This window comes from Loxodonta africana, chromosome 3 (assembly GCF_030014295.1).
Source record: "Loxodonta africana isolate mLoxAfr1 chromosome 3, mLoxAfr1.hap2, whole genome shotgun sequence".
Lineage (NCBI taxonomy): Eukaryota > Metazoa > Chordata > Mammalia > Proboscidea > Elephantidae > Loxodonta > Loxodonta africana.
The window spans coordinates 23768996-23792516 of NC_087344.1; the positions used below are offsets into that span (position 1 = coordinate 23768996).

General features: G+C 50.4%; 1 protein-coding gene across 1 annotated transcript; it reads right to left on the bottom strand.

The window, feature by feature from the left end:
• Nucleotides 1-5061: 5061 nt before the first annotated feature.
• CDC37 (cell division cycle 37, HSP90 cochaperone) lies at nt 5062-20822 on the bottom strand. The gene is made up of 8 exons (XM_064280651.1): nt 20637-20822; nt 15547-15828; nt 15116-15224; nt 14903-15018; nt 14696-14818; nt 13908-14090; nt 13737-13808; nt 5062-5636 (listed from the first exon to the last, which is right to left on the bottom strand). The coding sequence occupies exons 1-8, from the start codon at nt 20736-20738 to the stop codon at nt 5481-5483; spliced, it is 1143 nt and encodes a 380-aa protein (XP_064136721.1). The 5' UTR covers nt 20739-20822; the 3' UTR covers nt 5062-5480.
• Between the last annotated feature and the right edge of the window lie 2699 nt (nt 20823-23521).

A 23521-nucleotide genomic window follows, 5' to 3' on the forward strand; every position in this document is an offset into this window, starting at 1 on the left:
ACTGCATCAGCAATTCTTCTGCCCAAAGGCACTCAGGTTTCTCACTCTGTGGGCGGAGAGCCCCCCCATGCCGTCTCCTGCCAGTCTCCTGGTTCTGCTGCTGTCGGTTCTCTGTTGTGTTTGCTGCCACTTCTCACCATTTCACACCATCCCCAGTGTTACAGTTCTTTGTCTCTGGGTCTAGGAGGTTCTCAGCACAGGAACCCTGGTTCAGAGGACACGCTCTGCTCCCAGCTGTTCTTTCTTGGTGGTAGAGAGGTCCCTCCTTTCTGCCCTGGGATGGCAAAACTGACCAATCCCCTCGTTAGGGTTCCATATACCTTATTTGCATGGTCCCCCCCCCCACAAGGTACAATACATTTTATTTGCATTATTAGCAAACTGTTCAATTCCCTTGGTGTGCCACAAGCACCTTATTTGCATAGTCCCACCCAATCATTTGGTGGGAGTTACAAGACCATGGCCAGATAGGCCATATAAAAGTGACCCACTGCACTGCGGAAACTCATTTCACCACAATTCAGTGACGTTGCTTACATTCTTCAAGTTGTGCAACCGTTCTCACCCTCTTTTCCTGATTTGTTCCTCCTCCATTTACATAAACTAAATCCCTCCTGATTTTTCTTTCTAATCTTTTGTGTTGCTGTTGTAAATTTGATCCCATGTAGATAGATCTTTAAAAAAAGCACAATGCTCAAGGCAGACATTCTTTACTAGTTAAACTCAACTATTGTTTGTTTAAAAAAAAAATTCAGGTTTTTGGTTTAAGGTTTAAAGATTTTTTCAGGGCAATAATTTCAGGGGTTCGTCTAAACTCCATGGTACCAGAAGATCTGGACTCCATGAGAATTTGAAATTCTGTTCTATATTTCCCCGTTTTTGATCAGGATTCTTCTACAGAATCTTTGATCAAAATGTTCAGTAACGGTAGCTGGGCACCATCCAGTTCTTCTGGTCTCATGGCAAAGGAGGCAGTTGTTCATGGAGGCAATTGGCCACATATTCCATCTCTTCCTCTTATTCCTGACTTTCTTCCTTCCTCTGTTGCTCCATGTGAATATCACGTTTGAAGACTCCAGGTACTACAAAATTAACAGGAGGTAGGACAGAAGCAGTAAACACTGACATGAGAAGAATTTGACTTGCCTTTGCTAGCTTTGAAGATGGTGGAAGGGGACCACAAGCCAAGGAACACTGGCGGTCTCTAGAAGCTGGAAAAGGCAAGGAAACTGATCCTACTCAGAGCCTTCAGAAGGAATGCAGCTCTGTCGATGTTCTGATTTTTGCCTGCTGAGACCAGTGTCAGACTTCTGACCTCAAGAGCTGTAAGATGATAAATCTGTGTTGTTTAAGCTACTAAATTTGTGATAATTTGTTACCGCAGCCACAAAGAGTGAATATCCTCGACATAATTTAATCCTGCTCATGCCACTGAAAACTTCATTCATTACAGCTTGTTCAGTTAAACCCCTTCAAGTGGAATTCCGTTTTCCACTATTATTGTTGGTTGCTGTCAAGTTGGCCCCTGACTCATGGCGACCCCATGTGTTACAGAGTAGAACTGTTTCACAGGGTTTTCTTTCTTTTTAAATAAAATTTTATTGTGTTTTCTGTGAAAGTTTACACAGCAAATTAGGTTTCTGTTTAACTATTACTACATAAATCCTTCAGAGGCATTGGTTACATTTTTTTACAATGTATCAGCATTCTCCATAATTTCCTTCTGGGTGTTTCCCTTCCAGTAACCTGGTTTTCCTTTTGCCTTACCGCTTCATCTCTGCTTTAGAGTAACTGTTGACCATTTGGTCTCTTCATAGGGTTTTCTTGGCTATAACCTTCACTGGATGCAGTTTGCCAGTCCTTTTTATCCCTGGAGCCACTGGGGATAACTTTTAGGTTAACAGCCGATCACAGACTGTTTGTGCCACCCAGGCTCCTTCCCCATTTCCCACTAAGACCCAGCACTAGAATCCAGCAATCCCACTCCTGGGAATTTATCCTACAAGTAAGCTGCCGTACCCGTGGGAAATGGTGTACAAGGTTCTCTTGCAGGATTGTTTGTCAAAGCAGAGATTGGGAAAAATGCATGTCAATCAAAAGGGGCTGGTTGAAATAAACGTGGGTCCCTGAACACACTGGGGTACTATGCAGTATAGAAGGAAACGGAAGTGCCGATGTGCTGATAAGGAAGGCTGTGCTCAGCCTACTGCTCAGTGAACAAAGCAAGACGCACTACAAAGCGCAGTGTGAGCTACGTTCTGTGTAAACAACGGGGGAAGAAACAAAAATCAAACCCTTTGCCATCTGTGGAGACCCCATGTGTTAGAGAGTAGAACTTAGTTCCATAGTGTTTGCTTGGCTGTAAGAGCTAAGAACATATTTGCTTTTACCAAAAAAAAAAAAAAAACCTGGGAAGAATGGCAAGAAGCTGTTCACAGAGGTTTCCTGTGGTTTGGGACAGGGAATGGAGTGATGCAGGTAGATGTTTCACTGCTCACGTTTTTGTATCTTTTGGTGCTTAAATCCTGAACCTCTCCCAGGCTAGGATGAGGTCAGGCAAACACGGTGCCAAGAAACTCAGTAATCAAGACAAATAAAGCAGTATTAAAAAAAAAATCCATTGTAAATGAAGGCAGGATCAGTAACAGCGCTGCGCTACGTCGGAGCTTGGTGCAAAAGGAGATATCGTCATACCAATTCTTTGAAAGTTTTCACAATAAAGAAGGGAGAAGTTGGCAATCCTGGAAGGTAGGTCAGGTTTATCCAGGGTTTCTGGATGCCCCCACTCCCTCCAGAACCCCAGCCTGCTATTCTCACTCCAGTTTAAAAAGCCATAGGAGCAGTTATACTCTGAAACACATGGGGTTGCCATGAGTTGGCACTGGCTCCGTGGCAACTGGTTTTTTTAGGTGAAGCTACTGGGTTTTGCAGCTCACTGCTGCCCCCTGGTGGTTATTGGCATGGGCACAAAAGCATTCTGGGGGCCATATTCAATCAATCCTTTGGAGTCCCTGGGTGGCGCAAACGGTTAGCACTGGCACCTGCTAACCAAAAGGCGGGCAGTTCAAACCCACTCAGAGGCACTTCAGAAGAAAGGGCTGGTGATTTACTCCTGAAAAATCAGCCACTGAAAACGCTGAGGAACACAGTTCCACTCTAACACATGGGGTCTGAATCAACTGTGCAGCAATTGGTTTGGTTATTCAGTCCTTTGGCAAACATTTACTGAGGGCATACTGTGTGCCAGGACCCCTTCCGGGTGCTACAGATATAGCAGGAATAGGAAAGACTCGGTTTGTGCCCTGGTGGTGCTCAGCTACAAGGTGGGCGACGATAAGCAGCTCAGCAAACAGGGCATCTGGGAGCATCTTCTGGTGAGATAGGCTGAGGGGCTGGGCATGACGGCAACTCAGGAGGTGGGCCACGAGAGCTGCTCTGAGGTGACAAGCAGCCACCAGAGGGTGGGCACCCTCGGGAGGGGTGGGGAAAGGGCTCCAATCGATCCATGTCGACCTGAGTGTTAATTCTTTCAGCCTTTTCCTGTGGCTAACATACTTCATTACTTGTTCTTAAGAAGGAGTCCCATTGAAGGCTTGCAAGGAAGGGTGCTGCAGACAGAAGGCCGGGCAAGCACCAAGGCCCACGTTGTGAGCATCGCAGGGCCGGGCACCAGGTTTGCCTGCATTACCTCACTTAGTCCTCATCCCTGCAGTCCTTGGAGGGAGTCACTGGCATTGCCCTCAGTATACAGATGACACTGAGGAGCAGTAACTGGCTGAGGGTCACAATGATAAAATTCCAAGTGCTTAAGGAACAGTGAGGAGGCTCGTGGGGCTGGAGTGAGTGAGCAACAGGGGTAAAGGAGGAGATGAGGCCGGGGAGGGGATGGGGAGATGGTGCTGGGTCTTGTGAGCTGCTTGGAGGCCTTGGGCTTCTGCTCAGAACGCAGAGCCCTGAGACGGACCTGGGACGAGGATGGCCAGGTCCTGCCATCATGCCAGGTGCCCTCTGGCCGCTGCCTGGTGGGGCTGCAGTAAAGGACACTGCTCCTGAATAGGGGGTGGTGCCAACTGCCAAGGCACAGATGAGGTGAAAGCTATCTAGTTAACTATCTAGTGCTGCTATAACAGAAGTACAACTGCGTGGCTTTAACAGAAATTCGTTCTCTCACACTCTAGGAGGTTATTAGTCTGAATTCAGGGTGCCAGCTGCAGGGGGAGGCTTTCTCTCTGTTGGCTCTGGGGGAAGGTCCTTGCCATCAATCTTCCCCTGGTCCAGGTGCTTCTCAGCACAGGCCCCCCAGGTTCAAAGGACATGGTCTGCTCCCGGCGCTTCTTTCTTGGTGGTACTAGGTCCCACTCCTCTGCTCACTTCTCTTTTACATTTCAAGAGATTGACTCAACATACAACCTAATCCTGTAGATTGAGTCCTGCCTCATTAACATCGCACTCATTGCTGTCAAGTCGATTCTGACTCATAGCCACCCTACAAGGACAGAGTAGAATTGCCCCATTTGGTTTCCAAGGAGCGGCTGGCACATTAGAACTGCCAACCTTTTGGTTAGCAGCCGCGCACTTAACCGCTGTGCAACCAGGGCTCCCATTAACACCACAGAGATTAGGATTTATACCATATAGGATAAGCACATCAAATCACAAAATGGTGGACCACCACCTAATACTGGGAATCATAGCCTAGCCAAGTTGATACACATTTTGGGTGGGACACAATTTAATACATAATAAGTGGGTTTGAGGGAACAAGCAAAGGGCTGAGAGGAGCGAGGCATGGGCTGGGGGCAATCTTTCTGGAGGAGTGGGTGAGAACTGAAGGTGGAAGACTCTGATGAGAAGGCATCAGGAGGAAGGATGTTCCAGGTAGAGGAACAGGACATGCAAAAGCCTGGAGAGAGGAGAGCGCCTCTGCATCCTTCACTCTGCCTGACCAGAGGCTGGAGGGCAAAAGCCGGGGGTCACCAGCCCAGCCTCCACATGCCATCTGTCCTGTTTCCTGCCCACCCCCACAAGAAGAGCGGCACCAACAGCCCTCACCACAGCCGCAACAGCATCCGAAACTCTTTATTTGACGATCATTGCTATTTACCAAATAGAAGACTCAACAGCAGACCAACAGTGAACACAGCCCACGGTGCCTGGAGGAGGCCCCCAGCTGGGGACCCTCCCCTCCACCTATGGGCGACCTGGAGCCCTCTGCCCCTCCCTGGACGCCCAGGGCCTTTGGCATAATGCTGATGGGGGGCTGCAGGCAGCGAAGCCCCTTGACTCAAATCAGAGACTTCGATGAGCGCTGGGGGCAGTGGAGAGGGAGGGAGGGAGCACAGCCTCCTCCCCCCAGGGCTCGGGGAGCAGCGAAAGTGGAGAAAGCCAGGGGCTGGGGAGATGGTGTCTATTTTTGTTTTCTGAAAACGGGAATGCAGGGGCCTGCAGGCAGGTGGGCGGCGGCCAGGGTGGGTCACGGGTCACGCGCTGACATCCTTCTCATCCCCTGACTTCGGGGCGGCTTCCAGCAAGGGATCCCCAGGCCCCGCCTCCTCCCTCTCCTTGGCCTCGCTGGACTTGGAGTTGGGGACCCAGAGGCCGGAGTCGATGCAGCGCTGCATGTGGTACTTCGCATCCTGTGGAGAGAAGCGTAGGCAGATGAGGCAGGGTACTGCCACCTAGGTGGCCCATGGCTCCCTGTGCTCTGAGGAACGGTGAGCTCACTACCACGTCCTGAAGCTCGCTCACTGCTCCTTCTAGACCATGGCTGTCCAAAAGAACTTTCTGTGACGGTGGAAATTTTCTATAATCTGCGCTGCCCAACACAGTAGCCATGAGCCACGAGTGGCTACCTGAGCCTTTGAAATGTGGCTAATGTGGCTGGGGAACACAATTTTAAATTTTACTTAACTTCCACTAAATTTCAATTGTGTACATCTAGAACAGAGGTCAGTAAACTTCTTCTGTAAAAGGTCAGATATTTTAGGCTTTGCAGGCCATGTAGGGTGTCTATCACAGCCGCTCAGCCCAGGACTCCTCAATTCTACCGTAGCAGGCCAAAAACCCCCATGTGTCTGTCAGTTTGTCGTGCCGTGGGGGCTTGTGTGTTGCTGCGATGCTGGAAGCTGTGCCACCAGTATTCAGATACCAGCAGGGTCACCCATGAGGGACAGGTTTCAGCTGAGCTTCCAGGCTAAGACAGGCTAGGAAAAAGGACCCGGCAGTCTACTTCTGAAAAGCATTAGCCAGTGAAAACCTCATAGATAGCAGTGGAACACTGATATAGTACTGGAAGATGAGCCCCCCCAGGTTGGAAGGCACTCAAAGGATGACTGGGGAAGAGCTGCCTCCTCAAAGTAGCGTCAACCTTAATGACATGGATGGAGTAATGCTTGCGGGACCTTCATTTGCTGATGTGGCATGACTCAAAATGAGAAGAAACAGCTGCAAACATCCACTAATAATTGGAACCTGGAATGTACGAAGTATGAATCTAGGAAAATTGAAAATCGTCAAAAATGAAATGGAACACATAAACATCAATATCCTGGGCATTAGTGAGCTGAAATCGACCGGTATTGGCCATTTTGAATTGGACAATCATATAGTCTACTATGCTGGGAATGACAACTCAAAGAGGAATATTGTTGCATTCATCGTCAAAAAATGTTTCAAGATCCATCCTGAAGTACAATGTTGTCAGTGATAGGATAATATATACACGCCTACAAGGAAAACCAGTTAATATGACTATTATTCAAATTTATGCACCAACCACTAGGGCCAAAGATGAAGAAATTGAAGATTTTTATCAGCTGCTGCAGTCTGAAATTGATTGAAATGCGATCAAGATGCATTGATAATTACTGGCGATTGGAATGCGAAAGTTGGAAACAAAGAAGGATCAGTAGTTGGAAGATATGGCCTTGGTGATAGAAAAAATGCCAAAGATCGAATGATAGAGTTTTGCAAGACCAACAACTTCTTCATTGCAAATACCTTCTTTCACCAACATAAACGGTGACTATACACATTGACCTCGCCAGATGGAACGCACAGAAATCAAATTGACTACATCTGTGGAAAGAGACGACAGAAAAGCTCAGTATCATCAGTCAGAACAAGGCCAGAGGCTGACGGTGGAACAGACCATCAATTGCTCATATGTAAGTTCAAGCTGAAACTGAAGAAAATCAGAGCGAGTCCACGAGAGCCAAAATATGACCTTGAGTATATCCCATCTGAATTTAGAAACCACCTGAAGAATAGATTTCACGCATTGAACACTAGTCACCGAAGACCAGACGAGTTGTGGAATGACATCAAGGACATCATACATGAAGAATGCAACAGGTCATTGAAAACACAGGAAAGAAAGAAAAGACCAAGATGGATGTTAGAGGAGACTCTGAAAGTTGCTCTCGAATGTCGAGAAACTAAAGCAAAAGGAAGAATTGAAGAAGTAAAAGAACTGAACAGAAGATTTCAAAGGGTGTCTTGAGAAGACAAAATATTACAATGACATGTGCAAAGAGGTGGAGATGGAAAGCCAAAAGGAAAGAACACGCTTGGTGTTTCTCAAGCTGGAAGAACTTAAGAAAAAATTCAAGCCTCGAGTTGCAATACTGAAGGATTCCATCGGGAAAATATTAAATGACGCAGGAAGCATCAAAAGAAGATGGAAGGAATGTTGTTGTTGTTAGGTGCCGTGAAGTCAGCTCCGACTCATAGCAACCCTATGCACAACAGAACGAAACATTGCCTGGTCCTGAGCCATCCTTACAATCGTTGTTATCCTTGAGCTCATTGTTCAAGTCACTGTGTCAATCCACCTCATTGAGGGTCTTCCTCTTTTCTGCTGACCCTGTACTTTGCCAAGCATGATGTCCTTCTCCAGGGACTGATCCCTCCTGACAACATGTCCAAAGTATGTAAGACGCAGTCTCGCCATCCTTGCCTCTAAGAAGCATTCTGGTTGTATTACTTCCAAGACATTTATTTGTTCTTCTGGCAGTCCATGGTATATTCAATATTCTTTGCCAACACCACAATTCAAAGGCATCAACTCTTCTTGGGTCTTCCTTATTCATTGTCCAGCTTTCACATGCCTGTGATGCGATTGAAAATACCATGGCTTGGGTCAGGTGCACCTTAGCCTTCAAGGTGACATCTTTGCTCTTCAACGCTTTAAAGAGGTCCTTTGCAGCAGATTTACCCAATGCAACACATTTTTTGATTTCTTGACTGCTGCTTCCATGGCTGTTGATTGTGGATCCAAGTAAAATGAAATTCTTGACAACTTCTTTTCTGATGTTGTCAAGAATTTCATTTTACTTGGAAATCTGCTGCAAAGGACCTCTTTAAAGCGTTGAAGAGCAAAGATGTCACCTTGAAGGCTAAGGTGCGCCTGACCCAAGCCATGGTATTTTCAATCGCATCACAGGCATGTGAAAGCTGGACAATGAATAAGGAAGACCCAAGAAGAGTTGATGTTGCTCATTGGTCCAGTTGTGAGGATTTTTGTTTTCTTTATGTTGAGGTGCAATCCATAGTGAAAGCTGTGATCTTTGATCTTCATTAGTAAGTGCTTTCAAGTCCTCTTCACTTTTAGCAAGCAAGGTTGTTAAGGTTGTGTCGTCTGCATAACGCAGGTTGGTAGTGAGTCTTCCTCCAATCCTGATGGCCCGTTCTTATTCACACAGTACAGCTTCTCGTATTATTTGCTCAGTATACAGACTGAATAGATATGGTGAAAGAAAACAACCCTGCTGCACACCTTTCCTGACCTTAAAGCAATCAGTATCCCCTTGTTCTGTCCAAACAACTGCTCTTGATCTATGTAAAGGTTCCTCATGAGCACAGTTAAGTGTTCTGGAATTCCCATTCTTCCCAATGTTATCCATAATTTATGATCCACACAGTCCAATGCCTTTGCATAGTCAATAAAACACAGGTAAACATCCTTCTGGTATTCTCTGCTTTCAGCCAGGACCCATCTGACATCAGCAATGGTATCCCTGGTTCCATGTCCTCTTCTGAAACTGGCCTGAATTTCTGGCAGTTCTCTGTTGATATACTGCTGCGGCCATTTTTGAATGATCTTCAGCAAAATTTTGCTTGTGTGTGATATTAATGATATCGTTCTATAATTTCCACATTCGGTTGGATCACCTTTCTTGGGAATAGGCATAAATATGGATTTCTTCCAGTCAGTTGGCCAGGAAGCTGTCTTTCATATTTCTTGGCATAGACGAGTGAGCACCTCCAGCGCTGCGCATCCGTTTGTTGAAACATCTCGACTGATATTCCATCAATTCCTGGAGCCTCGTTTTTTGCCAGAGCCTTCAGAGCAGCTTGGACTTCTTCCTTCAGTACCATCGGTTCCTGATCATATGCTACTTCTTGCAATGGTTGAACATTGACTAATTCTTTTTGGTATGACTCTGTGTATTCCTTACACCTTCTTTTGATGCTTCCTGCATCATTTAATATTTTCCCCAAAGAATCCTTCACTACTGCAACTTGAGACTTGAATTTTTTCTTAAGTTCTTTCAGCTTGAGAAACACCGAGCTTGTTCTTCCCTTTTGCTTTTCTATTTCCAGCTCTTTGTACACGTCATTACAATACTTAACTTTGTCTTCTTGAGCCGCCCTTTGAAATCTTCCGTTCAGTTCTTTTACTTCATCAATTCTTCCTTTTGCTTTAGCCTCTCGACGTTTGAGAGCAACTTTCAGAGTCTCCTCTGACATCCATCTTGGTCTTTTCTTTCTTTCCTGTCTTTTCAATGACCTCTCGCTTTTTTCATGTATGGTGTCCTTCATGTCGTTCCACAACTCGTCTGGTCTTCGGTCACTAGTGTTCAATGCATTAAATTTATTCTTCAGATGGTCTCTAAATTCAGGTGGGATATACTCAAGGTCATATTTTGGCTCTCGTGGACTCGCTCTGATTTTCTTCAGTTTCAGCTTGAACTTGCATTATGAGTAATTGATGGTCTGTTCCACAGTCAGCCTCTGGCCTTGTTCTGACTGATGATATTGAGCTTTTCCATTGTCTCTTTCCACAGATGTAGGCAATTTGATTTCTGTGTGTTCCATCTGGTGAGGTCCATGTGTATAGTCGCTGCTTATGTTGGTGAAAAAAGGTATTTGCAATGAAGTTGTTGGTCTTGCAAAATTCTATCTTTCGATCTCCAGCATTGTTTCTATTACGAAGGCTGTATTTTCCAACTACTGATCCTTCTTCGTTTCCAACTTTCACATTCCAATCGCCAGTAATTATCAATGCATCTTGATTGCATTTCAATCAATTTCAGACTGCAGCAGCTGATAAAAATCTTCAATTTCTTCATCTTTGGCCCTAGTGGTTGGTGCGTAAATTTGAATAATAGTTGTATTAACTGGTTTTCCTTGTAGGCGTATGGATGTTATCCTATCATTGACAGCGTTGTACTTCAGCATAGACCTCGAAATGTTCTTTTTGATGATGAATGCAACACCATCCCCCTTCGAGTTGTCATTCCCAGCACAGTAAACTATATGATTGCCCAATTCAGTTCACTAACGCCTAGGATATCGATGTTTATGCATTCCATTTCATCTTTGACGATTTCCAATTTTTCTAGATTCATACTTCGTACATTCCAGGTTCCGATTATTAATGGATGTTGCAGCTATTTCTTCTCATTTTGAGTCGTGCCACATCAGCAAATGAAGGTCCCGAAAGCTTTACTCCATCCACGTCATTAAGGTCAACTCTACTTTGAGGAGGCAGCTCTTCCCCAGTCATCTTTTGAGTGCCTTCCAACCTGGGGGGTCATCTTCCAGCACTGTATCAAACAATGGTCTGGGGCTATTCATAAGGTTTTCACTGGCTAATACTTTCCAGAAGTAGACTGCTGGGTCCTTCTTCCTAGTCTGTCTTAGTCTGGAGGCTCAGCTGAAACCTGTCCTCCATGGGTGACCCTGCTAGTACCTGAATACCAGTGGCATAGCTTCCAGTATCACAGCAACATGCAAGCTCCCACGGAACGACAAACTGACAGACAATGTGGGGGATGGAAGGAATACAGAGAGTCATTAAACCAAAAAGAATTAGTCGATGTTCAACCATTTCAAGAGGTGGCATATGATCAAGAACCAATGATACTGAAGGAAGAAGTTCAAGCTGGTCTAAAGGCATTGGCGAAAAACAAGCCTCCAGGAATTGATGGGATATCAACTGAGATGTTTTAATAAACAGATGCAGCACTGGACGTGCTCACTCGTCTATGCCAAGAAATATGGAAGACAGCTTCCTGGCCAACTGACTGGAAGAGATCCATATTTATGCCTATCCCCAAGAAAGGTGATTCAACCGAATGTGGAAATTATAGAACGATATCATTAATATCACACACAAGCAAAATTTTGCTGAAGATCATTCAAAAACGGCTGCAGCTGTATATCGACAGGGAAGTACCAGAAATTCAGGCCAGTTTCAGAAGAGGACATGGAACCGGGGATACCATTGCTGATGTCAGATGGATCCTGGCTGACAGCAGAGAATACCAGAAGGATGTTTACCTGTGTTTTACTGACTATGCGAAAGCATTAGACTGTGTGGATCATAACAAATTATGGATAACACTGGGAAAAATGGGAATTCCAGAACACTTAACTGTGCTCATGAGGAACCTTTACATAGATCAAGAGGCAGTTGTTCGGACAGAACAAGGGGATACTGATTGCTTTAAAGTCAGGAAAGGTGTGCGTCAGGGTTGTTTTCTTTCACCATACCTATTCAGTCTATATGCTGGGCAAATAATACAAGAAGCTGGACTATATGAAGAAGAACGGGGCATCTGGATTGGAGGAAGACTCACTACCAACCTGCGTTACGCAGACGACACAACCTTGCTTGCTGAAAGTGAAGAGGACTTGCTGAAAGTGAAGCACTTACTAATGAAAACCAAAGATCACAGCCTTCAGTATGGATTGCACCTCAACATAAAGAAAACAAAAATCCTCACAACTGGACCAATGAGCAACATTATGATAAACGCAGAAAAGATTGAAGTTGTCAAGAATTTCATTTTACTTGGATCCACAATCAACAGCCACGGAAGCAGCAGTCCAGAAATGAAAAGACGCATTACATTGGGTAAATCTGCTGCAAAGGACCTTTTTAAAGTGTTGAAAAGCAACGATGTCACATTGAAGGCTAACGTGTGCCTGACCTAAGCCATGGTATTTTCAACCGCATCATAGGCATGTGAAAGCTGGACAATGAATAAGGAAGACCAAAGGAGAATTGATGCCTTTCAATTGTCGTGTTGGCGAAGAATACTGAATATACCATGGACTGCCAGAAGAACAAATAAATCTGTCTTGGAAGAAGTACGACCAGAATGCTCCTTAGAAGCAAGGATGGCGAGACTGTGTCTTACATACTTTGGACAGGTTGTCAGAAGATATCAATCCCTGGAGAAGGACATCATGCTTGGCAGAGTACAGGGTCAGCAGAAAAAAGGAAGACCCTCAACGAGGTGGACTGACAGTAGGTGCAACAATGAGCTCAAGCATAACAACGATTGTAAGGATGGCTCAAGACCAGGCAGTGTTTCGTTCTGTCGTGCATAGGGTCGCTGTGAGTCGGAACTGAGTCGACAGCACCTAACAACAAGAAGGGCAAAGACAGTCATAAAAAAACCCATTGCCATCAAGTCGGTTCCGACTCATAGCAACCCTATATAACAGAGTAGAACTACCCCGTAGAGTTTCCAAGGAGCACCTGGTGGACTCGAACTGCCGACCTTTTGGTTACCAACCACAGGTCTTAACCACTATGCCACCAGGGTTTCCTAAAAACAATCATAGTCAGTACAGAAACAAGTAAGTGGAACTGTGTTCCAATAAAACTTTATTTATAAGAAAGAGACAGCAGGCCTGTGAATCATAATTTGCCAAGCCCTGATCTAGATAGTCATTCCCATGGAAGCTTCCAGGAACCCTGTAACTAGACCCATTTTACAGATAAGGAAACTGGTGTGGCTACCCAACAAACCAAGTAGCAAAAATGCAGTCAAACCAAGGTCTATTAAGACTCTAAAACCTTGTTTTACTAGCTCTACTTAAAAAAAAAAAACAAAACAGTTGTCATCAAGTTGACTCTGACTCATAGTAACCCCATGTGACAGAGTAGAAGTACTCCACAGACTTTTCTTGGCTGCAGTCTTTGGAGAAACAGATCGCCAGGTCTTCTAAGGAGACTCTGGGTGGACTCAAATTTCCAATCTTTTGGTTGGCAGCTGAGCGCGTTAACCGTTTGCATCACCCAGGGACTCCACCAAATCTACTACATTCTCACAAAACAGCTGATGTTTACCACCACCTCCTGTGTGCTCAGCCCTCCCCACACACTACGTGAGCTAATTTCAAGAGAGTAACTGTGGTTTGGTTAAGGAAACTGAGGCTGGGAAGAACACCCCCAAGGCCATCCTGAGTCACTGGGGGCTCAGCCCCAGTGTGCTGGCTCCTGAGGCTGTGCTCGTAATTGGCCCATGGCGGCAGGGACAATTACAGGGAACATGTGCTGCACACTTCGGCATACCTGGCCCCAAGAGCAAAGCTGGCACACAGTAGGCACTAGATAAATGTGAGTGTGGTGACCCAGTCCCCTTACTCTGAGAAGCCCGGAGGGGTGCTTCTGCCAGCCTGTTTGAGAGGGGTGGAAGGCAGGCGGCATGGTTACTCACGGTGGGGTCCATCTTGCTGATGGCATCTTGTAGCATCTGCACGTCCTTCACGTCAAAGCATTTCTGTAGCTCCTGGGGGCCCAGAGGGGCTGGGGTTAGGGCCTGCATCCTAGTTACCTGGGGCCCCGCTTGCTGACCGCCCACCACCCACCTAGGGCCAGAGGAGCGCACCTCAGGAAGGGACTCGTAGACCTCGACGGGGTCCAGGCCGCCAGGGCCAAGCCTCTTCTTGCGCTCCTCCTCCTCGTACTCCTTCATGGCCTTCTCGATGCGCAGCTTGGCACGGCCCCGCACGCGCTCCTTGAAGGCCTCCAGCTCATCATTGAAGCCCTCCATGTACTGACGGTCGGCTGTCTGTGGGGGGTGGGCAACAGTCAGTGGGCCTAGGCTGACCCTCTTGGGGCAGCTCCTCAGAGGCGCTCGGGGGCTCCCCGAGTCACCCTGAACTAAAGGATGGAGCGCTGGGGCTTGGGCTGCTCCTTTTATCCATCTATTCTCAGCCTGACCACCATACAGGGAGTCTGCTGATGTACCCCCCAAGCCACAGACCCACACCCACCTCCATATCCCCGCCTGGGGGTCTCCTAGACATCTCAAACTCAACACAGCAACATGTGAGCTCCTGATTACCCCTTATCTGACCTGCGCTCAGTCTCCGCCATCTCAGTCAGGGTAGTGCTGTTCTCCAGGTACTCAGGTAAAGGCCTGGGGGCATCCTGACTCTGTCCTTCACCCCCACGTTGGGACCTTCAGCAGAGCCCACTGGTTCTGCCCTCAGTCTATCCAGAACCTCTTCTGGCCCCCCTAGAGCCCTACTCTCTCCTGATGTGTGAGGCTCTGATCATAGGGGCCTGAGTCCCACGGACATGTGTCTGCCTCCCCCATGGGGTACAGGCTGGTTCCCTGAGGAGGGAGCCTCTGGCCACACCCAGTACCCAATGGCATCTCAGGGTCCCTACCTTAATCTTCGTGAAGAACTGCCGGAAGCAGGCACGGGGATCCACCTTCAGGCTCTTGGCCAGCTCCAGAATGAACTGCATGACGATGGTCTGGTGGGCCACCTGCTCCATGAGTGCACATTTCTGCCAAGGGAGAACAGGCTGGTGTCACCAAGAGGCAGCCTCAGGGCAGAGCCTTAGCCCAGCCCCAGGGCAGGCTCCACTCACCTCTTCTACCTCTAGGTCAATGCACCAGATGACCAGGTAGTTGGCCGTCTCTTCACACACCAGGTGGGCGTTGTCTGACAGGTACTTCTGGCTGTCGTCCCAGCGGCGGAGCATGCCTGCAGGAAGGTGTTAAGCAAGGTGCTGGAAGGGCCCTGGAGGCAAAGGGTCAGCCCCTTTCCCTTCCCCCTACAGGAGGCCCCTGGGCCAACTCACCAAAGTGCTTGATCTGTTTCTCATACTTCTCTACAAAGGTTTTGTGTTTCTGCTCTCTTGCCTCCTCCGAGTCCTCCTCTGCCTGCTCTGGCTTGATGTTGACCATGCTCTGTGGTAGGGCGAGAGGGGGAGTGGGCTGGGGCATCGCCGCCGTGGAGCACCCTGAGTGCGGCCAGGCGGGCCATGGCCGCAGCGCCCATCCCATCAGCAGCAGAGGTGGTGATGGTGCCATGAGCGTCAAGGAAGCGGGAGTGTGGGCATGGCAGGTGTGGCCTCGGACTAGGGCCTTCAGGCAGACCAGACTGGGTACCGTACCGGTGGGGTGCTTTATCTCCTCTGCCCCCGAGACCTGCTTCCCCCGCCCACCCCAACCCCTCCCCCCGCCACGGCAGCGGCATGCCCCCCTACCCCGCAGTACTGGGCCCGCCCACCTTGCTGAAGCCGTCCTTGCTGAGTGTGTCCACGTTCCAGGGCATGCTCTTCTCCTTCTTGCGCAGCTCCTCCAGCTTCTGCTCCCAGCTCCTCTCCTCCTTGCGCAGCTGCCGTGCCTCAGCCTGCAGCCGCTCCAGCTCTCCCTGGCTGCCTGTGCCCTCAGCGACCTCCAGCTCTTTCAGCTTCCGCTGGCACTCGGCCACCTTGCGCTTGCACTCACGGCAACCCCTGTCCAGCTCCTCCTTCTCCTTCTGGAACTGCTCCATGCGCTCCACCCGGGCCTGTGGGCGGGACAGTCAGTGGCCTGTCACTCTGAGGTGCCTGTGAGCACCTGAGTCAGGGCACATCCCTCCTCTGTACCCTGTTCATGATGATGGCGCTGTGTCTCCTCAGGCTCCTGGCCCCCACCTTCACTCCTTCTCTAGCTCCAACCCCTCCTGGCCCCTATCAGGCTGCTCAAAACTCTCTGCTCTCCACTCCTGCTCAGCTCCACCACCACCTCCCCTGGCTCCCAGATCCTGCTCCTTTCGGATCAATCCAGAGCTGCTGACAGAACCCCAAGAGGTGCCACCACTTTCAATCGTTGTCCCTCAGTCCAGGCTCACAGGCCACCAAAGCAGTCTGAGACAGGTACGCCTGACTGCAGCTCTCTCCCGTACCCATCTTAATGTGCTAGGGTTCAGATAGACTCCTGACCCTCCCCAAGCTCCTGGCTGGCATTGAGGCACCATGGGAGCTGCGTCCTGCTCTCCACTCCCAATGCCGGGTCCCAGACAGATGCTGGTCCTTGGGGTTCCCCAAACGCACCAGCGTTCTCTGGCCTCTTGGCCTCTGCACACGATGTTCGTTCCACCTGGAACCCTCTTCTAGTTCACCCACATCTCAGCTCCAACAGAGCTGCCCTCGAGCACCCCCAGGCCCCTCCACCATCATTAGATGATTATCTCCTGTGCTGGGGGATGGCCTTGGGGCCCCAGACCTGGAGTCCTATCCCATGACCACCACGTACTGCAGTGTGTCGCTCTCTGAACCTTGGTTTCCTCACCTGTCAAATGCAGACAATAGCATCTACTTCACTGGGTTGTAGTAGGAGAAACAAAGGCGGCAATTGAATGAAAAAGCCCAGAGCCGTGCTGGGCACTCAGAAATAGCCATTCAAGGAGATAATCTCTCTCTCTCCCTCTGGGGACTATTCTGGGGCTCAAACAGGAAAAGGTACTTCAGGTGCTCAGCTTAACCTGCAGCCCAGAGCAAATGCTCAAGAACTGGGGTGGATGCTGCAACTTCACTGCTGTTGCACCCAGCACCGCCACTTACTGGCAGCATGACTTTGGCCAAGTCGCTTAAAGCTCTCCCTGCCTTGGTCTTTCTCTCTGTGAAATGGGACCTCACAGGGTTGCTGTGAAGACTGCTGTAGTTGTTGTTAGGTGCCACTGAGTCGGTTCCAACTCATAGCGGCCCTATGTACAACAGAACGAAACACTGCCCAGTCCTGCACCAGCCTCACAATTGTTGCTATGTTTGAGTCCCCTGTTGCAGCCGCTGTGTCAGTCCATCTCATCGAGGGTCTTCCTCTTTTTCGCTGACCCTCTACTTTACCAAGCATGATGTTCTTCTCCAGGGACTGATCCCTCCCGATAACGTGTCCAAAGTCAGAGAGACGAAATGTGAGGACTAAATGAGTCAAAAAAAAAAAAAATGCTTCCAACGCAGCAAGCATTCAGTAGATGTTAGCCACAGATCACCACTGTCATTGTCACCACCACCAGAACAGTCTGCTGACTCACTTCTGTGCCTTCTATGAGGCTGTATCCCCAGGTTTCTAGCACAGGGCCAGGCCAATGATGAGTGAGAACTGTGACACCAGGGCCCTACTCCAATGCCCAATTGAACTAACAGGGATAGCCCCAAGGCTTACTTTTCCGGCATGGATAATGGGTGAAGGCCCAGGCCTCATGGACAGGAGCCCTGGCCTCTGCCACCACCCATACTCCGCAACGCCCTGTGTCACCATGGAACCTTCCTGCTACCCGCAAGGGGCTCTCTGCAGCTGACATTACAGGTGGTCCCAGGCCTCGGCAGGAACCGACCACCCTGGTCTTCTCTGCTGGACTGCCTCCAAGCTCTTCCCAGCATCCTCTGAGAGGCCACCAGGGACGTGAAAGCTAAATAAAGGCCTCCTGGAGCTGTGGGGCCGGCAGCCTGCCCGGCCCTAGCTTTACACCTCATGTTACGAAGGGCCCATAGCAGGTTAGGCAGGCCAGGAGCCACGGCAGCTGGAATCACTGCCCTCTTGCCTTACAGATGGGGAAATCTAGGCCACCGAACCTCACTGCTGAACAGCTTACTAGATGGAGCCACAAAAAACCAGGAACAGTGGCTGTCTCTGGGCAAGGGAACTGGGGAGCTGGGCTAGGAAGCAAGACTCATTTGTCCTCTTATCCCTACTAGAAGCTTTGGAATTTTTCACCACGATCATGAATTACCTAAATATTAACAATGACAATAGCTAACGTTTATAGAAAGATTATGTACTAGATACTATCCACAAAACACTACAGACATTAAGTAGTATATTTCTCACAACACTACAAAATTGATATTATTAATATTCCCAGCTGGGGAAACTGAGACAGCTTGTCAGTGGTGCAGAAGGAGCTGGGCTAGTCAAAAGGCACCAGGCTACCTTTTAACTAAGCCTACCTCCTTTTCCGGAACACTGCCTCCCAGGCCCTGAGCCCGGTTGTTTTCAAACCTAATCTCTTTCATTCCGACAATTTCATAAAGACAGGGCCATATTATCCCTATTTCACAGGGACTCATGGATGGGGCCTATGAACCTCGCTTCACACGGAGAGAGGGGGGAAACGGTGGGGCTGGGATCAGAATCCAAGCTTGCCTGTCCATGAACCTGGTGCTGCAAACACCCAGGCCACCGCCTCCACTACAGCCACAGGGCCTTTAAGAGAAGGAAAGGGGCGGGGCTCTCAGCGGCCAGACAGGAAAAGGCTGTGGGCCAGGGAGGAGGGTGTGGCTGGAAGAGGACACTGCAGGAAAGGGGGCATCGCCCAGACACCCTGCCCTTGGCACTTGGCACTGGGGAGCGGGGCATGGGGATGGGGACCAAATCACCTCTACACAGTAGTAAAGATTAACTCCTTTATAGACAGAAATAGGTATTCCCAAGAACATTCTTTAGAGCTTTGTGAAGGTCTTAAATATTTCATAACAAAATGTTACACACAGCAAGAAACAGAGGTGCTAGAACCTTCCTCCCATATACGAGTGGCTTGCCCAGCGGGTACATTACCCAGGAGACTGCTGTTTTAAGGAATGGGAGGCTCAAAGTTGAACTGGGGACCAGATACAGGAGCCAGTGTAGGGTCCCATAAGGATGGGGAAGTGCCCTTTGAGGATTTTCTGGATAAATGACTGGGAGGTGCCATATAGGAGGAGGTGGAGAACTCCTAGCCAGCATAAGCCCTCAGTTTGAGACTATAACGGGCATAGGTGTGGGGGGTACAGGAGTTCTGATTTGGGGGAGCAGAGGATCAGACCATTAGATTTTATGAGAGTCATCCTATTGGCCCATGAGCACTACCAGTCAAGGACGGGGTGGCAGGTCACAGGTCACACAGACTTGGGATTCTGAGCTCTGGATCTGGGAGTTCTCTTGTGGGAGTCCCTGGGTGGTGCAAACAGTTAACGTGCTTGGCTGCTAACCCAAAGGTTGGAGGTTCCAGTCCACCCAGCGGCACCTCAGAAGAAAAGCCTGGCAATCTACTTCTGAAAAATCAGCCACTGAAAACCCTGTGGAGCACAGTTCTACTCTGACACACATGGGGTTGCCAAGAGTCGGAGTCAACTCGATCGATGGCAACTGGTACTTGTGTTGTGGGAAGACAGATAAAAGAAGGGGTAGTGAATTTAGAAATCAAATCAGTAGGGTCCCTGGGTGAGTGCAGGACCAATTTGGGCATCAGATAATGGCAGACCAGGCTGCGGGCAAGGGTAAGGCAGGGTGGGTGTTGGGTCCTGGGTTTGGGTTTAGCTGTGGGTTTCCAGTGCTAGCAGAGGTTCACACGGGAGGCCTGTCTTGGAGGTGGGTGATAATGGGGTCTGCAATATTAAACACAGGCAGGGGCTCTGGCTGGGCTGGAAGCCATGGAGACAGGTTTCCCAGTGTAATGGGAAATGAGATCTATAGTATGTGAGGCTGAAGGACAGTCAGAACTGGAAACTCCACAGGATGGAAGCTGGTGACTGAGTCTGGAGTTTCCAAAACCCTGGTCCTAGGCTGAACCGAGGAGTCCCTGGGTGGTGCAAGAAGTTAAGTGCTGGCCTAGTAACCAAAAGGTTGGCGGTTCAAACTCACTCAGAGGTGCCTTGGAAGTAAGGCCTGGCCATCTGCTTCGGAAAGGTTACAGCCTTGAAAACCCCACCGAGCAGTTCTACTGTGCACGCATGGGGTCGCCATAATTCGAAACAACAACAGGCAAGATGAGGACACTGGTGGATCGCAAATCTCACCTCTAGGGAAGGGGTCCCTGGTGCAGGTTGGGGTCCCAAGCCTAGGAACAGGAATCTGACTAGGAATTCCCATCAAGACCCCTGGAGGTGGATTCCAGACAGGATTAAAGTATTGGGGTTCCAGACCCTAGGATTGGGGGGCCTAGTGGAGTATCCCAGCTCAGAAGTGGGGATCCAAATAGGACCACAAATCACCTAGCTGAATTGAGGATCCAGGCTCTGAGGCAGGGTTCTGAGTGTAAATGGAAGATCGCGGACAGGACTGAGGATATACCCAACGCTTATCTTGGGAACCTAGACTGGGAAAATTGTTCTAGGGGTCAATAGGGAGTCCCACGCAGATCATCAAAGGGGTCTCGGGATCGCAGTAAGACGGACAGGGTCCTGGCGGTACTCAGGGTTCTGGAGTTGAATCGAGGGACCCCGGGAGATAATAAAAATCCGGAGTGTGAGGTGGGAGCACAGGTGTTAAAGGAGAGGTCCCTGGCCCGTACTTGGGGTCAGAATTCTGGAGCCGGGTCCGGGCGAGCGGGGAACCGGGCGGGCGCGTGCACTATACCTGGTGCCGCCAGCGGAAGAGGCTGGCTGTGTCGATGTTGGGGTGCGTCTCGTCTTCATCGTCAGATACTTCGATGTGGTCCCACACGCTGTAGTCCACCATCTTGCCTCAGCGGCCCAGCCCGCTCCGGCTCCCGCGGCGGTGGCGGCTGCAGCGGTGCTGAAGACACGGCCGCGGGGCCCCGCCCCTTCCGCTTCCGCCGGACACGCCCGCCCCCACTCGTGACGTCACATCCCTAGTAACCACGGCGGCGCCACTGGAGACCGAGCACGCCTTAAAGGGCACTGCGCACGTGTTCTGGCTGCGGGGAGTCTCCACTAAGACCCCGCCTCAGCGGGCCCGGGGGCTCCAATGGGCACCTCCTGAGGGCACACGGGAGGGCGCTCCAGCCACGATCTCCTTCATTTTTCGCCGCCCCGCGGTGAGCGTTTGCAGCGGCCTCAAAGGGCAGTTGGCAAGAGTAAGGGCGGGGATTGTCCCCTTGGCCACGCCGCATGACGTCAACCTGAGCCCACTGCAGGGGGCGGGGCCTCGACGAGAAGGCCCGCCCCCTGCCTCTTGTGAGGGGACACTTAGCCCTGCGCTGGGAAGGGTGTGTGATCTAAGGGGACCTTTCCAATCTGAAGGCGACGTAGGGGCTAGTATTTCCTCGGCTCAGACATCGGCCTCCACCTTCCAGGTCTCTTTCCCGCCCCCGTCTTCTGCCTCTCCTGAACGGGGACTCGAACACAGACACACGTCCCACTGGAATCACCCGGGCTCCTCCCCTCCCCCCCGCCTTCCTGGCGCCTGTCTCCACGCGCGGCCACTGAGTGTCGCTAATGTCTAGCCTGGGGCCAATGCTCCTGGCCCCGCGCCGGGCGGAGGAGCGTGGAGAGGCGGATGGGGGGCTTTCCTGGGCGCCGCTGTCTGGGGCCGCTCCTAGCTCCTTCCTTTTCGTCGGGGGCCCCTTCCTCGTCAAGGCTCCAAAGACTCCATTACTCTGAGCTTGGGGGACCCCGGCCGCAACCCACGCTTTGATACCAAGATAAAAGGCCTGGTTACAGCCCTGGGCCAGGATTATCAGATTAAAGGACGCTCGGCTGGGAGCGGATGGGAGGAGCTCTGGCACCCGAGCGAGGGGCACCACTTCCCAGACTCCCTCGAAGTCAGTGATTGGGGGACAGGAGAGAACGGAGGAAAGGTCTCCAGATTGGGGGGGCAGGGAGTGCCCGGTCCGGGGGAGAGGGAGGGTCCAGACAGACAGACAAAAGCGCCCTCCCGCTGCCGACCTTCCTCCTAGCGGTCCATTCAAGCCCGCGAGTGGGCGGGCGGGGGCGGGGGAGTCCCCCCTCCCCCTCCAGCCCTGGCAGTCCAGCATCTCCGCGGCCGTCACCGCCCGGGGACGCGCGCGCACGTACCCACACACCGGCGGGATTCACAATCGCGCACACACATACACATTCCCTCCCCAGCCCCCCTGCAAGGTAAGCTTCGTGCTGCGAACTGCGGCGGGAAAGGGACCCAGTGCCGCGGACGGTGGGGGCCCGAACGGGGGGGTGTTTCCCCAGCCTCTCTGAAAACCCGGGCACCGCGTCTGCGCTCTGCGGGTTTCGGCCCAGCCGCCCGGCTCCGGGTGTGTGGGGAGGACCCCGGATGCAGGGGATTCCCCGGTAGGCACGGGGCGGGGGGTTCCTCCCCGGCTTTGGAACCTGAAGCTGCCGAGAAACAGAGTCTCAGGCGTCCCAGATCTCTAGAGCTGGCAACAGGGAATAGGCAGCTTCCCCATCAGCGCCAAATATTTCGTAGTCTCCTTCCAGCAAAGCATTTCCAGCCTTGGGGGCTGAGAGAGACAGACCCTTGAATTGCTTTACGCTGTCTTTTGGTCTTACCGCCGCATCAGTGCACCCCCTTGTGTCTCTTGTTTCTGCGGGGTGGGGTGGGGGCTGGGACTACTCCTCTCCGCTACCCCTGCTTCCTCTGCTGCATCCAACAGCCACACACCACTTAGCTGCGGCGGGAACCGCGCAAGTGGCTTTGCTTTCCTGAGCCTCAGTTTCCTCATCTGCGAAGTGGTAACGACAGACTCATGGAAGTTATTAGGTCATGCATGCCAAGCCTCCCTTTGCTCCATCATTTATTTCTTGGCCTATTCCACACCTATTCCCCCAAGTGCCTACTGTACGCCAGGCCCTTTGGCAAAGGCGTGGGGCTGCAGTAATAAACAGCACCTAGGGGTCCCTGCTTTGCTGACTTTCCAGGCTGATGAGGGAGCAAGATCAGTGTGTAAACAGAGAAATACCCAAGGTGATTCCACACTGTGAAGACTAGAATTCCAGCAGGTGAGGAGAGGGACTGGGGGAGGGCGCACTCAAGATTAAATGAGATTTCTGGCTCATGTCTTCCTCATTCTCTTTGAGCTACAGGAGGGTAGGGCCAGGGCCAGAAGAGTGCCTGACACACAGTAGGTGCTCAATAAATGTTCAGCAAATTAAAGGGGAAATTAGGTTCATAGCATTTTAGATCAGGAAGGGAGCTTATCATGAAACAATCCAACCTCCACCCGGCCACCATTTTACAGATGAGACGATTGAGTCACTGAGCCCCAGAGAAGGGGAAAGACATAGGTGACACAGCAGGGCAGATGGGGCATTGGTGGTTCAGTGGTAGAATTCTCACCTTCCGTGTGAGAGACCGGGTTCGATTCCCAGCCAATGCACCTCATGTGCAGCCATCACCCGTCTGTCAGTGGAGGCTTGTGTGTTGCTATGATGCTGAACAGGTTTCAGCGGAGGTGCTTCCGGACTAAGATGGACTAGGAAGAAAGGCCAGGCAATCTACTTCTGAAAATCAGCCAATGAAAACCCTATGGATCACAATGATCCAATCAGAAAGTGACCATGGTG

What these genes read in the sequence shown, in the direction of transcription:
- CDC37 (XM_064280651.1), bottom strand. Translation starts at nt 20,738, where the DNA reads ATGGTGGACTACAGCGTGTGGGACCACATCGAAGTATCTGACGATGAA. An exon ending in GCAAGGACGGCTTCAGCAAG is followed by an intron (nt 15,225 to 15,546) that starts GTGGGCGGGCCC and finishes GCCCTACCACAG; the next exon opens with AGCATGGTCAACATCAAGCC. An exon ending in TCAGCAAGATGGACCCCACC is followed by an intron (nt 5,637 to 13,736) that starts GTGAGTAACCAT and finishes TTCTCTCCACAG; the next exon opens with GATGCGAAGTACCACATGCA.